Source organism: Naumovozyma castellii, chromosome 2, assembly GCF_000237345.1.
Source record: "Naumovozyma castellii chromosome 2, complete genome".
Classification (NCBI taxonomy): Eukaryota; Fungi; Ascomycota; class Saccharomycetes; order Saccharomycetales; family Saccharomycetaceae; genus Naumovozyma; species Naumovozyma castellii.
In genome coordinates this window covers 1074252-1092593 of record NC_016492.1, presented here as the reverse complement: position 1 = coordinate 1092593, position 18342 = coordinate 1074252, and the positions used below count along the sequence as shown (strand labels likewise).

Genomic DNA, 18342 nt, shown 5'->3' with positions numbered 1-18342 from the left:
AGATTGAAGCAACCAACTTCATTAATATTTAGCGGGACATTGTATTATGCTTTGCTTACGTACTCTATAAAAGTATTTTTATTTTGAAATGCATGCTCGGCGTGCTGTCGCCTTAGAAATTTTTGGAGAGCAGAGATCCTGTGATTAATAAAGAGGAAGATCAACCGTGATCATCCCTGATTGAAGAAGTATCCATATTACTATTAATTTTTACATATTGAGACCCTTTGAAGCTTGGACGACAAGTGCCCTTGAAAGTGGCTCGTTTATATGTAACTATTTAACTAAAACTTTATTTTGATTGTGTCGGATACATTACGTAATCCTAAAAAAGGAGCCGTCAGGACATTCCTTAGATCTAACGTCATCAAATCACCATTTTACTTCGTAAACTTTTGATGCTTAAACCAAGTTGAAAACATTATTATAAAATGAATGTGTTTCCCCTGTTGTTTTTTTAATTCTTTACCGATGGTCAAGACAATAAATTGGTACTAGTAGTTAATCTAGAGGCTATTAAGGGTTAAACATCGAGTTTGACAAAGGGAGTCCTAATATATATTTTATTCACAAGAGTTCATGTTTGTCTGTGTTTCTTAGATCAAATAAGATAATTCTTCAAGCTTAATACTTTAGATAATGGGATAGGTTTATATTGCTATTCGGGAGAAGAGTGTAACGCATTTGCTCATTAACTTAACTAGCTAAAGAAAGGTGTAGGTGTTTGAAGGTAAAGTAAGATAAGAAGCAATAAGCACTTTTAGCCAAGAAAATACAAATATAAAAAATTCCAACTGTTTTTTGAAGACATAAACTCAAGGGTGCTCTCAAAAGGTAAATAGGAAGTTTTATGAAGCTTAATACGTTGAGGTTAAGAATAAAATATTTTATTTTGTATTTAAAATTTTATAAAGTTCTGGATGAGTTATAATCCATAATGGTCAAATCAAAGATATTCTTTTTAATATTATCATTATTATTGGGCAAATTCTTCAAGATCATTTTACAGGTTGCAATATCAGATCTGGTAAACCCCATTGAAAATAAACAATCCTGCTCGTTTTTATCACAGGATGTACAGGGGCTAAACAAGATGATCTTGTCAAAATGTTTCAACAAAATCGGGTATACACTTCCTTCCGCAATGTTTCGTTTATTAATTGTTGTTGTATTCGCTAACTTCTCGGGCAACGTTGTATTCTTTAATAGAGTGGTTTTCAAAAGTTCAATTTCATCAGCATTGAAAACGTAATGAATCTTGTTAGAAATCAAGTTCAAGATGTGGTTACTCTCAAGAACCACTTTAATTTGCGAATCACATTTAATTTTCTTAAAACGACAATGATCACAACTGGGTCCAACCCTTTGTCTTTTCTTTTCCTCATCATGCGGTCTTTGCTCTGTCATTGACCTTTTCTTGTTAGACGGTATACGTTGTTTTTCCATGGATGATTGTGAGGTTTCCCCCAAGGGGAATGGTAAATTTGGGTGGAATTTATCTTTAAATTGACATGTGAATTGCATACTACAATTTGTACATGGAGTGAACAATATCAAATCATTTTTATTTTTGAAAAGGATAGGGTTCCCTTCCGGATTTGCCTCCCAATTCCATTGATAATTGAATAAAGTAGACGGTAATTCCAATGGTGGGACCATAACTTGCTGCAATTCATCAATTTCTTTTTTGGTTAATATATGGAAAATTTCATCGGGAAACATTGGTCCTATTAACTGATTGCTTGTCCTTATTATATTGAAATTGGAATCACATTTTATCTTTCTTTGACGACAGTAGTCACAACTGGAACTGTTTCTTTTCCTTATTGGTGGTGCTTTTGATGTTGATGATGTTTTAGATTTCTGGAAGGTATAGTTTCTTTCCAATGACTGTTGTAAATCTGGAGATGGGGTACGAGAAAGTGGTGCATGTGAATTCAAGGGCGAGATGACTCTTGATGTGGAAAGAGACGTAGCGGTTGATACGGACGTGGAAGATGATTCTGAAGAGAACCCATTTTGATCCAATTGAGCCAACAATGATTTAAGTGTTGGTGGGTCAATGCGATTCGCAATAAGTTGTGGTTGTGCTTGATATTGGAATTGGAAATGGAATCTATTCAGACCGCTAGTTGTTGAGTTAAGATTGGGTAGCAGTAAAGGTGGTAATGCATTGTTCTTATTTAATAAAGTGAAACTATTACTGATGCTCTCGACCATAATTAACGAGTGAGTGAGTTGTTGCTTGCGCGCCAAGAGCCAAGAATAATGAGAGCCAGATATGCGTTGTTCATATATATATATATATATATATATAATATCTGAAGAGCAGGAATCCCCGGGATCTTGTGTCAAAGTATCGTGTCATGTCGAGTCGGCCCCATATAATGTCTTCCAGAAAACCTACGTAGTGTCACAGTAAAAGAGAACAATAAAAGGGGCAGCAGAGCGGGGAAACTCCAGACCCCCACTGCGATTGGCGGGGTAAAGAATGCTATTTCCGTCGCGGGGTTTGTAATTTCCGTGCCGGATCGGGGTTCGGAACCCAGACACCACACCCAAAGCGGGCTTCTGCTGTGGCCGTCATGCGACATCCCGCACTTTCGACGGAGTTAGCACTGCAGACGGCAGTATGATTTTTATCGTCCAATCAATGAAAGTGTCAAAAAATGGAAAAAATAAGATTCCGCGGCTTACGTAAACACATTTGCTTGTTACCCGGATAAAATAAAATTTGAATGGGCAGGGTGATGAGTAATATTCCGTATCTTGTGATATTCGGCCACTAAAGTTTTTCTCTCTCTTCCACTTTGTAATGTTTCTCTACCTATTTGAAATATTATCTATGGAACATTTTATAACATATGCCAATTTGACATGTCTATTTACCGTTTACAGATCGTTAACTAAAAATAAACAATTTGCCTCCATAAAATTTAAACACCCACTTCATCTCCGCTGACTTCAATTTAAGAAACAGCATACTCTACCATTAACAATAAAGAGCAAACAAACAAACAAACAAAGTAAACAAGATAAAAAATGGTACTGATCAACGGTGTCAAATACGCTTGCGAGCGTTGTATTAGAGGTCATAGAGTAACAACATGTAACCATACAGACCAACCATTAATGATGATAAAACCAAAGGGTAGACCTTCCACTACATGTAGTTATTGTAAAGAAATAAGGAAAAATAAAAATGCACATCCACCGGGTCATTGTACTTGTGGTAGAATGGAAAAGAGGCGACTGGCTCAGAAGGCTAAAGAAGAGGCTAGAGCACAGGCTAAATTACAAAACCATGATAGTATGAATGCAGATCATAGTAATAACACTAATAATAATAATAATAATAATAATAATAATAATAATAATAATAATAATAATGGTCAATCAGCACTAGCCGCGGAACTTAATAGAATTCATCCATCTCATAGTAGTTTAAGTGATTCTCTAATAATGGATTTGAATAATAATAATAATAACAATCATCGAATAAAATCAAGTAGAGTTTCACAAAGAAATAGACCGGCATTCGATAGAGTTACGTCATCAACGTCTTTGGACAGTAATTATTTCGCAAATCAAGGTGGTTCTGATACTTCAAGTATATTGAATAATACTTTCTTGGATGCAGATATGGGTAATTCTAGTGGGAAGATTTCAAAGGATTATCATCATGTACCATCGTTAGCTTCCATTTCATCATTACATTCCACTCAATCATTATCATTAGATCAACAACATAAGAATAATAATCACCACAACTTCCAATTACCTCAAAGTCCACCTGTTTCAAATTTAACTTTTAATTTCGTCACGGGGAAACCAAATAATAATTGGGATAATGCTTCCATTAAATCTTCTAATTCAATAAAGGCACATCATCAACAACAACAATCATTAAAAAGAGATAATTCAATGGTGCAATCAAGTGCATCATCAAGAGTTGGTGAAGTTGTCGTACCTTTAGAAGAATATGTTCCATCAGATATTAATGGGATTGGGAAAATTACCGACAAAAGTTCATTATTAGATGATTGGGCATTCGATGATTCATCTAACAACATGGACTCAAATCCTTCGAATGGAAACTATAAATCAAATTTTAGTAACAATGCCACCGCTGCAACAACCTCAACCACTGTTAATTTTAACGAAGCTGACGAATCCACATTACTTGCATTTAATAATAATAATAATACTAACACTAATACTAATAACAATAACAATAACAACTATAATGACAATGGTACTGGAGGTGAAGCGGGGCTTTTGGATGCTTTTTCTGATCCTTCTACAATTTCAACTTTATCAAGAGCAAATCTATTATTACAAGAGAAAAATTCTGATCATAATCCTCATCAATCAAATTCATTTAGAACACAACGAGATTCGAATATTACTTCACAACAACAATATAAGCAGAACACAACAAGATCAAGATCATTCAGGCTACCGAACAATAACAATAACAGTTCTCCACAACATCAACAACAAGCTTCAAGTTCGATAATGAATAATAATAATAACATACGAAGTGTGGAAGTTCTATCGATTACTCCAAGTTTTATGGATATTCCAACAAGGCAATCAAATGATAATTTGAATCATAATTTATCATCAGATTCATTATCTTCAAAACAACGTTCTTTTAGTATTGATAGAAACCATCGTTATTTTACTCCATCTTCTTTTATGAATAAGGCATCTTCTCCCACAACGATTAATCCATCTATTGTATCTAATATTGATGACCAAATAAGTTTAAATTCCATTCAATCTTTCCCCACTTCTGGAATTAATGATGTATTGGAAGTTTCAAGTAATAATAACGACTATAGCATAGGGAATCAAAACCAAACGTATCAAAACCAATCTCAAAATAATCAAGATCAATTTAATACAAACTTGATGATGAACACAAATGATGTTGATAATATTGCAATGCCACAAATGTCACAGTTTGTTACAACTCCAAGCAATGAAGGTATTATGAATGATGAAATAGTAGATCAGCAGCTGCTGCCACAACAGCAACAACCGCAACAACCGCAGCAGCAGCAACAACAACAAAGTCAACGTATAAATAGAAGAAAAGCAAATTCAAATGGAACTAATTTTAATCCATCGTTGACTTTGCAAGGACCTCACAATAATGAAGTCCCCAATTCTTCACCATTAAGTAGTATACAGACGACATCTCCACCTAGTCAACTCTTGACTGATCAAGGATTTGCAGATCTGGATAACTTTATGTCATCATTATAGATTCCCACTTATTGAGTAGTTATTGTATATGTGTATGTATAACAGACTATTTATTTCTATGTTACTCTCCTAATTAAATTCAATACACATCCTTTTATGACTCAGCTATAATATTTTAATTTCTTATTCTAGTTTTATTATCATCAAGAAACGTATCCTGTTTTCTTGAGCTCTTTATTTGGTTTTTCTCTATTAATAATATTTATCTTTTTCAGGATGTACTTAAAAGAGTATTTTTAAAAATATAATAAATAAAACTAAAATCGAATTTGGAAAAAAACAACAAGAGTAACCAAGAACATAACTTTATCAAACACTCTCTCAAATTGTAAATAGTCTATCATACATTTAACAATCCAAAGATGACATTTGAAAAAATTACTTTACCTGAAAATCCATAGGTGAAATTTTATTACACTTGTTTGTTGAAGAACCTTTGTCAGTAATCTACGTTACTACGAGAGAGTGGTTTTGAAACTTTTTTATTTCAAGTGTATTATATACTTACAGACCAATCCTTTTATAAAATATACGTGGTTGTGGATTAGATGTTTTTTTATTTGATTTTTGAGTGGACTTTGACATAGGGAGAATGTCCTCAGAAAAATACAGCGTAAATGAAGGATGGGGATCTGGAAAGTTTTAGTAATTTAACTTTAGATTACGAAGTATATTACGACTTGAAGAGGTGAATCGCACTTGAATTTTTATAATCCTACCCCAAGATGACTAATTAAGGACCCTGATATAAATTACTACACTAATGTTACTTATAAAATTTATCAGCAGATACCCCCCTGATTTATATCCATAATATCTTTTTAAAGAACAATATATTGATTTAAATTTCATAGATATAAAGTAGATTACGTTGCATATCCGAAGGAAAAAGTAAGTGAAGTGAATGGAAAGAAATTTTTCATTCACCAGTAAGAATCTTTTTCTCTTTCATGATATCAGCTCAGCTATGCGGTTTCTTCTTCGGCTTTCTTTTCCAAGACTAATGGACGCCCAGTAACTCTGAAGTAAATGTCTTTAACGTCATCCGTCATAGATTCAAAGTGGGATGATGCGTCGTACGATCTTGATAAGAAAACATTATCCTTAGAACCATCTTCCTTTGGTTCGAACAATTCAGCAATACCCATAAATTTTTCTTCAATTGGACCTAAAAGTTTGAAAGCTGGTTCCAATTCAATGTGAGGTTTATCTGTTTCAATGATGGTGGATATGATAGCCAAATAATGACCCTTCGAACAAACATTATGAGCATCTGAAACGATAGCAACGTAAATATCATTCTTTCTACCAACTTGACTCTGAGGTATAATAATTTGTAAAGAGTCGGCATTCCCTGTACCTGGAACAGGATGATTTAATATACAAATGGCTCTGATAACTCTCTGTCCCGTAGATTTACATTTTTTTGGGAAGTAAGTTGGGTCAGCAATGACCAAAGGAGCTTTGAAAGTACCTAATTTAGTTTTAACACTATGGAATTTCCCTGTCTCTTCATTACCCTCTGTGTATGCTACTTCTTCAATTGGTGTATCTAACATATATGTACCACCGTAAATGGCAGATAAACGAGCAAACCCTTGTGGCAGTTCACCAAGACCATATAAGGGGTAAAGATATGGTGATTTACCATAACGTGCCACACTCTGACAATATAAAACTATTCTTTCAAAAGATGGTCTTGCAGGTTGTTGTAAATAATCATCGTTAGTCCATAATGCCATAGCATGACCAATAAATTCCTTTGTTGAATTGCCTAATCCGAATTTATAGTAAACTTCATCCATTGTATTTTTATCAAGGTCCAAACCTAAATGAGTACTCAACTCATCTTCTTTATATGTCCCAATCCATTCTAAAAACTTCTTCATTCTACGTTTTTCAAAGATACCCATTAATGGAGAGGAGATGGCTTCAATTTCGTTTGCAGGAACTTTATAAATTTTCCCCTGCTTGAAAACATATGATCCAGAGACTTGTTTAAACTCAACATAATTGGTCACATTAGTGTGGATCAAAATATTAGTCAATTCACCATTAGCCATCAAGAATTTTGGAATTAAATCCACGTTCCAATCTCTATCCTTACCATATTTTGCTTCTCTTTCTTCTTGAGAGATTGGATTTTGTTTAAATTTTTGATAAAGTTGAGATAATGTCACAGATGCAGCTTCTCCACCATAATGATCTTGTTTGTCGATATGTAGGACTTTTTTACCGTCTACAGATAATAAACCTGAAAGGATACATTCAGTGATACCTGTCCCAAGGACAATAACGTCATAATCCGTGTCCAATTCTTCCTGATTCATTAGTTTCTAATTCTCAAAAACACAGGCGCACACTAGCTTAGTATATTACTTGACAGTGGAGCCCGATATTGATTTGATCTGGTTTGAAATGTAGCTTCCTTCCTTAGTGTCTCGTGGAAACTTGGTCATGGTATGAAGGAAAAATAGGGTCGAATTTTAAAATCATTTCCTTTTGCCGGGTAAGCTGTGCCGGGCCACCAATACACAACATTTTGTGTAGTTACACTACAAATTATTGAAGCATTACTTAAAGTATATGCATTACAGTGTCTTTGCTTTATTTGTTGCTGTAGAAGTTTGCTATCCATTACAAGAGAGTAACAAGGTTCTAAATTCGTCAATTGGTGGTAAGGCCAGAACACAGTTCCTCTTAATTCTTTTGTTTGGTAACAATTTCAACTTAAAATAAGGCACAACGGGCCAACTGGTCATGGATGTTGAGAATTGTTTCTGTTTTCTTTTAACAGTACTCGCCACTAAACTACTTAACATGCATACCATTTTGTGACATTATGTTCCATGACTGTTTTACACCCACACATGTTTGTCAATTTTAATTTTTAACTTTTTATTTTTCAGTTTTTTTATTTTTCACTTGTTGTAATGGACAACGCACAATCGCGCAACATATCTTTCGTTTCCAACTTTCATCAGATCTTCGCACTCAATATATATTAGGCATTAGTCTCCTTTGCTTCTTCAACTTGTTTAATCCCATTCAGAAAAAACACAACCAACCAATTCAAATAATCAGTCAAAATGGGTCGTATGCACAGTGCCGTATGTTACTAATCCAGTCCCAGTTAAGGATAAACTCAAAGAGTTTTATTTTATTTTACTGTTTTTTCAATGGATCATAATACAATCTATTTGTTTCCGGTGTATGCAGGGAATCTCAAAAGGATTTCTCTAAGATATATTCTATCTTTTTGCATATTAGCTGGGTGATACCAATTTTATCTCTTCTATCTGTCGCTGGAAGTGTTCCTTTTCGAAATTTTTTTTTGAAAAGGAGACTTATCATTGATGGATAGTCGAAATGTCTAGGCGAGATCTACGATATAGAAACTGTTAAGGTTACTAAATGTCGTAATGTCTGTGGACATGAAATTGTAATCATTCTTAGGAAACAAGCGTAGATTTTTTTTATGATCAGTTGTTAAGCAAAGAAATAATGTAACTCTTATCTCGATAATATTTCTTTGTTACTAACATTGATTTTAAATATAATTTATATTTAATTTTTATTTCTACAGGGTAAAGGTATTTCTTCTTCTGCTATTCCATACTCTAGAAACGCTCCAGCTTGGTTCAAGTTGTCCTCTGACTCTGTCATTGAACAAATTGTCAAGTACGCTAGAAAGGGTTTGACTCCATCTCAAATCGGTGTCTTGTTGAGAGATGCTCACGGTGTTACCCAAGCCCGTGTCATCACTGGTAACAAGATTATGAGAATCTTGAAATCTAACGGTTTCGCTCCAGAAATCCCAGAAGATTTGTACTATTTGATTAAGAAGGCCGTTGCTGTCAGAAAGCATTTGGAAAGAAACAGAAAGGACAAGGACGCTAAGTTCAGATTAATTTTGATCGAATCCAGAATCCACAGATTGGCCAGATACTACAGAACCGTCGCTGTCTTGCCACCAAACTGGAAGTACGAATCCGCTACTGCTTCTGCTTTGGTTAACTAGAGAGTTTAATAATAATTGTTCCATTATATTATTGTTTATCTTTCTAATTGAAGTGTTTGTATAATATGTATCTTATTGATAATAATATTACAATATTTTAAACCTTTCTAATTGCATCTTTATATTCATTTAAAAAAAACCTTTCTATCACTTGTTTTCTATTTTCAACTTTAATTGTAATATTATAATGTTGGTTGAGAGAACTATCTAATGCTATGCTATATATGCTTAACTACCGTAATATTGTCTTTTTCATTTCTGTCTAGTTTATAATATCTAGAATATGGAATTCATATTCCCATTGTCATTATCATCTTCCTTTTCAAAATCTCCTAAAAGTGGAGGCTTTTCATCTTCCACAATCTTAATCTCGGATAACCATTTCGATAAATCCTCTTCTAGTTGTTGATCGCCATGGACTTCATTGTCTTCGGCATGTTCGTTTTGAAATCCTAGCTTCTTTAACCCAACAATTAAAGATTTAATATCGTCTTCAGAAGCTTTCTCTCGAAGAAACTCTTCAAATAATGTAATCTTATACTTCTCCTCTTGTATTGCATTTAGATTAGTCAAATCATCTCCCTTACTGTCATGCACATGCTTATCAATCAAATGGATCCCCGTCCTGGCAAACAATGCCTCATCAGATAATTGCAATCTGAAAAACTGAGAACATCTAAAATGAAATTTTGAACAATACCTGGAAAGATAAGCATATGGGTTATTCTCCCATAGGAATTTCCTCGTCACGTCATCCATATTAAATGGATCTCTAATCCTTTCAGGTGCCTTATTACAAAGAGGATACCCACATTTCTTGTTCAAATTCCTCTCATCGATCAAATCCATATATACATCTGTCGTTATTAATCGTGCAATATATTTTAATGTGTCTTCGTCGTGACAGTAGGAATCACAAAGGAGACCGATTATTTCAAGGGATATCATTTCAGCTTCATGGATCGACAATTGTCTATGTTTTTGATATGAACCCAATGCAATTTGTTGGATGTCTTGAATGGTTGTCATAGTGGTTTCGTAATCGTTATTTTTTGCGTTTGTATCAACTGAATATCAATTTCTTCATTGGGTGTGTTGATTACTTCTCCTCATCTAAATTTGATTTTTCTCTTTTGGCTGGAAAAATAACAAATTGTGTAGAAAAGGCTCATTGAAACAGATGACTACGCACTAAAGGATATAATACTCTAGTAAATAAGGACAAATTGCGTTGCATTTAGAGTGCCAATGGGTATAAGCAGTCGGAGACGAAGCTCTGTCGTAGGGAAAAGACCAAAAAGTAAGTCGAACCAAATAAATGAAGTGAAGAACTCGTTTTACGTGGCCATGGATCATTATGACGATGATCTTGGTAAGAAGGAATTAGAAGAGGCTGAAACTGATGAGGTGGATGAGTTTGAAATTGAACAGCTGTTGAATATGGTTAGGATGCCATTCTATTTGGAGAAATACATGGTCTTGACCTTGATGGCTTCCTTTGACTGTTTTCTATATCATTTCACTGGGTTACCCATCAGATTAATTCAAAGGCTTCTAAAGAAGGAGGATTCTAATCAATTGGCAAGAAAAAAGAGTTGGATGGAGAGAACATATAAAGAACGTTCTCTTCTCTTTTTGATAATTGCATCATCCATCATCTTGTGTAAATCAGATACATCCATCATATACCATAAGATAAAAAGACAAAGCACTATGAAGTTGTATATGCTTTTCAATGTACTTGAGATGGGAGATAAGATGTTGGCCAGTATGGGACAAAGCCTCCTGGCTGTGGTTTTGTCAAGAAAGGGGTATAGGCGAAAGACGTACAATCGAATTGTATTGATATTCCTTGGCGTTGTTTATATTATTGCACATGGTTATGTCCTATTATACCAAACTGTTGCATTGAATGTGGCTGTTAATTCATATTCAAATTCACTACTGACGTTATTATTATCCATGCAATTTGCAGAAATAAAGTCATCGGTTCTCAAAAAATTTGATAAGGAAGGTCTATTCCAAATAACCATAGCTGATGCTGTAGAAAGATTTAAATTATTGCTTATCCTAATGATAATAACAGTAAGGAATATTGCGACAAATCCAGTAGCATTGAGTTCCATTTCCATTAATAAGACGTCATCAGCAGTCGCTAATTTTCTCAGTGGCCCATTCATTAGTGTAATAGGAAGTGAAATAATAGTAGATTGGATCAAACATGCATACATAACCAAATTCAATCGCATTAGACCGCAAATATATGATAAATTTTTTTTCATCACTTACAAAGATCATTCAGAGAGCCTACGAAAGTTTCAAGATAGACTAGGATTAACGTTACCTACTTTCGTGGTCGTGTTTATTGTCATGGTACTGCCGACTTTGCTTCAAGTATTGAGATTTACCTCTTCGTTTAGATTTTTACAAAGTCTACTGATAATGGCGCTTGTATTTTGTCTTCTCATCGTCGTGAAGTTGGTTTTGCATGCTATATTGAGACAATGGGAACAACGCATTCAAAGAGAGTGGGAGTTACAGAAGCACAGTACTACTGTGACAGAGAAAGAATACGTCCCAGGACTGTTGTCTGATGGGATGGGGCTAGTAGATAAATATGCTCGAGAAATCATACACAGTCCCGAGCCAACTGACAATGGGATGCTGTCACCGCCATCGTCATCTCCCACTAGAGGGGAAATCTTAGTACAACATACACTTCCGGCAAGTCTGAATGACAAACGCAGGACAAGGAACAAGATGAACCCGCAGGGGTTGGAGCACGTTGCCCGCTACAAGATGGTCTCCAAGAATATCTGGTAACGCCAAACGTGTATTGCTGTCATATTTCTGTTTCTAGAAATTTATCGCGACAAACAGGCACGAAGGCGGAAAACCAAACAAAAGGTGAAATATTCTCCCTCCTGACTTACCTATCTATTTATCTCTCACGTATCACTACATAAACATTATTTAGCATTTAATCCGAATATTCGACATATCACCAGGCTATTGCAATTACAGCTGAATAAACGATGTTGTTTAGGAATCTGTTATGTGATTCGCGCGTCAAATTGTTGACCAAATCTGCAACTCCCTTATTATTATGTAAGAGGATTACTAAGAGATCTATATGTCTCCAAACTTCTTCTTTGGCATCAAGATTGCCCAAGACTACTTTAGCCGCTCCTCTGAGCTATTATAACTCTCGTGCCTTCCATAAATCAAGCAAACGTTTGAATGACAGCCCTGATATTAAAATTGACTCCCTAAATGAAAGATCCATCCATACTTCTAAGTCAGTGGCGTGGTGGTTAATTGGTTCTTCAGGTCTTGTCTTCGGGATTGTTGTTCTGGGTGGTTTAACAAGATTGACAGAATCTGGGCTAAGTATTACAGAATGGAGACCTGTTGCCGGTACCTTACCCCCATTGAACCAAAAGCAATGGGAAGAGGAATTCGCAAAATATAGAGAATCACCAGAGTTTAAACAATTAAACTCTCATATCGATTTGGATGAATTTAAATTTATTTTCTTTATGGAATGGGTTCATAGATTATGGGGTCGTGCCATTGGTGTCGTGTTCATTTTACCTGCTGTTTATTTCGCTGCTACGAAGAAAACTTCTCGTCATGTTAATAAAAGAATGTTTGGTTTGACTGCTTTATTGGGTTTACAAGGTTTTGTTGGTTGGTGGATGGTTTATTCAGGTCTGGATCAAAAACAATTAAATGATAGAAAATCGAAACCAACCGTTTCTCAATATAGATTGACTACCCATTTGGGTGCCGCATTTTTGTTATATATGGGTATGCTATGGACCGGGATGGAAATTTTAAGAGAATGTAAATGGGTCAAGGATCCAGCTGAAGCTTTGAAATTGTTTAAGAAGTTAGATAGTCCAAAACTGGGACCTTTGAGAACAATGTCCTTGGGTCTTCTATTTATCTCATTCGTTACAGCTATGAGTGGTGGTATGGTTGCTGGGTTGGATGCTGGTTGGATATATAACACTTGGCCAAAGATGGGTGAGGGTTGGTTCCCAACTGGTAGAGAACTAATGGATGAGAATTTTGCTCGTAGGGAAGATAAGAAAGATTTGTGGTGGAGAAACTTATTGGAAAATCCAACAACGGTGCAGTTGGTTCATAGAACTGCTGCATATACTAGTTTCCTGGCCATCTTTGCAGCACATATGTATTGTGTTAAAAGAAAAGCCCTTATTCCAAAGAGTGCCAATACAACCATGCATGCACTAATGGGTGTTGTTACATTCCAAGCAACTTTAGGTGTCATTACATTGTTATGGTTGGTACCTATTCCATTAGCTTCTTTACATCAAGCTGGTGCTTTGGCTTTGGTGACAACTTCTTTGATCTTTGCTGTACAATTGAGGAAACCAAGAGTCCCAATGAAGAATGTTATCAATAGCCTATATGCTCAAAAATTGAAAACAGGTGGAAGTAAAATCCTATCTGAAACTGCAAAATTATCAAGTAAGTCTCTATAAATGAATGACTGTGATAATTTGTATATAATTTTTTTAGTATTTAATTCTGTGAATAAGTATTTATGTTTTTAACTGTTGATCAATCGAACTATATGAGTGTCCATTAGAAATCATCCCCTTACAAAATCCTTCTCTGTTTTAATCATAGCATTAACATCGGTACTGGATAATCTCCACAATATGAACATAAAGATGGAACGATATGGAGTAAATTGTTCAGCACACAATTCTATTATATCTTCATCATAAATTTTCCACTTTAGTTTCTTATGTTTAATTTTACTTTTTTTAATTGCTTTCCTATCAGACATTAATTTTTTAACCAAGTCAGGTTTATCAGATAAATATCTAGAACAACCTCTAGCGATCCCGACATCTTCTGGAGCAAAGACATCAATTCTTCGAAGACTAGTAATTAGAAACATTTTTGCTGTCCAGGGGCCAATCCCCTTAATATTACTTACCAAATCCTCTATGACTTCCTCATCATTATCTTCTCTTTGGAAAAGCTCCCTTATCTTTTCTTCATTCTCGGCGAAGTAAGTAGCCAATGATTCCATATAAGAAACTTTTCTACGGCTGACACCACATCCGATAATTGCCTTTTGCTTCTCAGGATTTTTCATATCCTCATATAATCTAGTGTAGGTTGGAAATACATCATCATATAATTCAATAAACCTCTTTTTAATACTCTTGGATGCGCTACCGCTAATCTGCTGTGATATAACTGCAGACGCCAATTTTATAAAATGATCCTGCAAGGTCCTTTCCCCAGAGTTAGTTTTCAAATATAACGGTGAATCGTTAGCAACAATAATATTTAATAAAGAAGGATCCTGCTTCAAAATGAGCTTGCATGCGGTATTGAACACTTCGACGTGTCTGTCTTGGAAATCTTTGGGAAGTTCCACCTTAATATTTTCCAGATTGTTCTTAAGCGATGCTTCATGCTCTTCCATTTCCTCAATAGATCTTTTTGTCATCTTGGGTATTTCCACGTCACGATTAGAATGGCATGCAATGGGATCCAGATGGAGTTGTTTTATACAAATTATGAACTTTCATTCTAAAGCAGATCGAGGTGTTCACACCCATTTCCTTTTTTTTCAGATACGTAACGTCCGGGGTGAGGAATTTGTTAAATAAGCGAACAATCTGCTGTCACAATCTTAAAGAGATCACTATTATAGCTAGGGATTATTGTGATCTCTTTCCTAATAAACCCATTTTTTAAATATGGTTATCTTCGGAATGACTTTAATATTAACAAAATATCCAATTATGCAATTAGTATAAATCTTCTTTTGAAGTTAAGAATGCTTTAAATATATGGAACGAAGCAGAATACACTAAATCAAATTGGATAATGAAAAGGAAGACCCTAAATCTTAATGATAGAATATACACTATATATGCGCAGACCACACCTTCTCGTTTTGTGCTGAGACACCTTTAGCTAAGAGAATCCGGTATCATTGAAACACGGAATGACGGGGAAGTGGAGTTGCAATGAACGAAGCTAGAAGAGTTGATATATGGGTTAATAAGACAATAACTTTGCTGTAGTAGAATAAACGCAACAAACAAATTTTTACTTCAAGATGGACCTACACGAGGTTATAGCGTAGAATAGCGTGGAATGGATGCTCGCAAGGGAGATTATATAGATGTACGTAAAGTAATAAAAAGACATTTAGGGAAAAGTGAAGAGAAATTAGATTGGAAAGAAAGTTAAGGTTTTCAAACTACTGTATTTCAATTTGCTGTTACGGCGAATATAATGGTAGTGCTTGTGCTCAGATATCATCCCATTTTACGCCTGGAGCGGACAATTCTGTAGTTGCACCTTTTTCCAGTTCAAGTTCCAATCAAGGTGATTCATCTTCAACAAAATTGGATGATTCCACAGAAACAGAGCATGCTACAATGTCTCAGCTTGATGCTGCCCTGGTACCTCTTCATTTGATCAAATATATTTACATCTTTTTGGCGGTAATGCCCCGATGCTTCCAATGCAACCTCCATATGGTTGGCCTACATACGGGTGGCCTCCCGTGGGTCAGTACTCCCCACCTAATGTACACCCAAAGTATGCTCAGCCATTAGGTCCACAAGGGACTTGGGCAAGCCTAACGACCTAGGGTGATCTGTCATTTATGGACAGATTGAACCCTCCAAAAGATTTCTGTGGGAAGAAAATAACCGGAGGAATAAGCTTTAATATAACTTAAAATTTTTTGCCTGTGAAAGGATTTTCATTATGCAGACGTGAGCAAGGCTATATGCGGAATTGTGCTTAGTAAAGTGGTCAGTTAGGGTACAAGTATGTGGTATATAACAGGGTATTAATTCTCAGGGATGCCCTTTTCTTTCTGCACTTCTCTTTGCTCCGCAGCAGAAATAATAATCAATCAAATCAAATAGACATATTTTGAACAATGTTACCCTTTAAAACAAGCATATATGTGACTACTGTTTTGTGGTCCTTACTGCAGCCTGCTCTAGGTCTGGAAATTACAAGAGACGTGGTGTTTAATGATCCACTAATAGATATGGATGTGACAGTGGATGCTGGCTTTGGTGTTTCATTCTTGAGTCAGGGAAGTGTACCAATTTCAATGGAAAATAATGACGTAGCAAACAATGGTGTATTTTGTCTGGGGATATCTAAATTTGGAACAATTTCATCAGGAACTATTACAAACAACGGTCAGATGTTCCTTCAAGCAAAAAATGTTGGAACAACGCAAGCCTTACAAGCGACAACTTTGATTAATAATAATTTTTTAACCTTTTTTGATAATGCTCCCGTTAATTTATCAATAACAGAAAGTTTTATTAATAAAGGTCTGATTTACTTCAATTATGCCCAGGATGAAATCACTATTGAGGGCCCCCCCGATGGAATTGTTAACGACGGCGTAATAAATTTGTATGCTGCCACTTACGTTTTTATTTCAGGTATTGTGGGAACAGGTTGTATAATTTTAAATCAAGCCAATCTTCAGGAAATAGATGTTTCCAAACCGTTCAATCAAACAATATATGCTCAGCGCAATGTGCCATGGATTCATCTTATCGGGAAACAGTTACCTGATTCTATTATAGTTCTGAGATCAGATCTCTGGCAAACTCAAACGCTCGAACTACTTCTTGGTCCAGCCAATAATAAGCAAGCACCCGCTTATACATATAATAATATCACTGGTATACTCAATATGACAATTTCTAAAGGGTCTTTCGTTCTCGACGTAGGCCCGAGCCTGAATACGACGCTTTTCACTAGCGGAAGCTGTTATCAAACCACTACTGATTTTTACCCATGTCTTGGTATAATGGCAAATAGCCAAGCTGAAGAACCTTCCAATTGTAAGACAAATATTGACATAAATCAATCATCAGATAGCCTCTGTCCTCGCGAACTAACACTCCCAAAACCTTTAACAACGAAGGCATCATATGATTACAACAGTATAACCAAAATAGTTTCCTATGAAACAACATTGGCTTCTGATGGGTTACCAAGTACGGTGACCACCACCGAATATTTTATTCCATCATTCACTTTGCCCTCCCCATACACCACAACTTTAGTTAATGGTGGCAAGACTATTACTGAAGTAGTGAGTTATTTTACCACGACGGGGTACATTTCACAATTACCTGAATTGACCACCCTTCCCTTTGTCGGGACTACGACACGGACGTTGTCAGATCCATTTTCAATCCCACCACCATACACTAGCACATTGACAGAGGATGATATGACTGTGTCGGAGATTATTTCGTATTATTCCACAACGGGTAGTGATGGTGAACCTGCGACGGGGACTACAACTAGTACACTTACTGCAACGATCTACATTACAACTACGGTAACAGACTATTTGATGGGTACCACTCATATCACGAGAGATCATACTTCGCAAGGGACTTGGGCCAGCTTAACGACCTATTCTACGGAAATCGAGACGTACATTATCAGGGCTTCTCCTACAGGGACTGGAGTTGAAACACTATCAACTATCAGTAACTAGCATATTTTATTTCTATTCGTAACAATATATTCTTTTCAATGAAAATAACACTCTAATCCTTTTTTTAATTGTATGTTCTTGGAAGAATCTCAACACTTGGGAGACCGTCTTTCCTTAGTTAATGTTGGACGCTTCTTTTCTTTACTTTATGCCAGCATATCTGCATATTGCCTGAAGTTGGCAAATATACAAGGGGGGTTCCCAATTGTACAACACTTGGTAGTAAGGATGTAGTCGTCACCTTCCAGTTTCCTGCCAAAAGTATCTGAGTATAACCTCTGGAGTGCGGGCGCCCCAGAAAGCCCCGCAGTGAAAGCGTCACCAGTTGATTCCTGCAGGGTAAAATAGGACTGAAGGCCCCTTAACGGAAAACCCCGTACAAGTTAGAAAGTTGAGAATAATCAAGTTTTGGATCTGTCCATAAAATGTTAATTGGCAAGCGTGCTGATTGGCTTAGTGGTTCTACCATCTACACACAATGTGCTTCTAAACGGGT

At 35.7% G+C, this 18342-nt stretch overlaps 8 protein-coding genes across 8 annotated transcripts; 4 read left to right on the top strand and 4 right to left on the bottom strand.

Moving 5' to 3' along the window:
- Positions 1-906: 906 nt before the first annotated feature.
- Positions 907-2220, bottom strand: NCAS0B05740 (Zn(II)2Cys6 transcription factor domain-containing protein; the record flags this gene model as incomplete). The annotated part of the gene is made up of 1 exon (XM_003674981.1): positions 907-2220. The coding sequence occupies one exon, from the start codon at positions 2218-2220 to the stop codon at positions 907-909; it is 1314 nt and encodes a 437-aa protein (XP_003675029.1).
- Positions 2221-3042: 822 nt separating this feature from the next.
- HAA1 (Haa1p) lies at positions 3043-5274 on the top strand (the record flags this gene model as incomplete). The annotated part of the gene is made up of 1 exon (XM_003674980.1): positions 3043-5274. One exon carries the CDS (start codon positions 3043-3045, stop codon positions 5272-5274), a length of 2232 nt encoding a protein of 743 aa, XP_003675028.1.
- A 965-nt stretch (positions 5275-6239) lies between these two features.
- Positions 6240-7604, bottom strand: GDI1 (Gdi1p; the record flags this gene model as incomplete). Its single annotated transcript, XM_003674979.1, has 1 exon — positions 6240-7604. One exon carries the CDS (start codon positions 7602-7604, stop codon positions 6240-6242), a length of 1365 nt encoding a protein of 454 aa, XP_003675027.1.
- Positions 7605-8363: 759 nt separating this feature from the next.
- On the top strand, positions 8364-9295 carry RPS13 (40S ribosomal protein uS15; the record flags this gene model as incomplete). The annotated part of the gene is made up of 2 exons (XM_003674978.1): positions 8364-8384; positions 8861-9295. 2 exons carry the CDS (start codon positions 8364-8366, stop codon positions 9293-9295), a joined length of 456 nt encoding a protein of 151 aa, XP_003675026.1.
- Positions 9296-9571: 276 nt separating this feature from the next.
- RTR1 (RNA polymerase II subunit B1 CTD phosphatase RTR1) lies at positions 9572-10324 on the bottom strand (the record flags this gene model as incomplete). The annotated part of the gene is made up of 1 exon (XM_003674977.1): positions 9572-10324. One exon carries the CDS (start codon positions 10322-10324, stop codon positions 9572-9574), a length of 753 nt encoding a protein of 250 aa, XP_003675025.1.
- A 219-nt stretch (positions 10325-10543) lies between these two features.
- Positions 10544-12118, top strand: EMP65 (Emp65p; the record flags this gene model as incomplete). The annotated part of the gene is made up of 1 exon (XM_003674976.1): positions 10544-12118. The coding sequence occupies one exon, from the start codon at positions 10544-10546 to the stop codon at positions 12116-12118; it is 1575 nt and encodes a 524-aa protein (XP_003675024.1).
- A 212-nt stretch (positions 12119-12330) lies between these two features.
- COX15 (Cox15p) lies at positions 12331-13806 on the top strand (the record flags this gene model as incomplete). Its single annotated transcript, XM_003674975.1, has 1 exon — positions 12331-13806. The coding sequence occupies one exon, from the start codon at positions 12331-12333 to the stop codon at positions 13804-13806; it is 1476 nt and encodes a 491-aa protein (XP_003675023.1).
- Positions 13807-13916: 110 nt separating this feature from the next.
- MAG1 (DNA-3-methyladenine glycosylase II) lies at positions 13917-14792 on the bottom strand (the record flags this gene model as incomplete). Its single annotated transcript, XM_003674974.1, has 1 exon — positions 13917-14792. The coding sequence occupies one exon, from the start codon at positions 14790-14792 to the stop codon at positions 13917-13919; it is 876 nt and encodes a 291-aa protein (XP_003675022.1).
- Positions 14793-18342: the final 3550 nt, after the last annotated feature.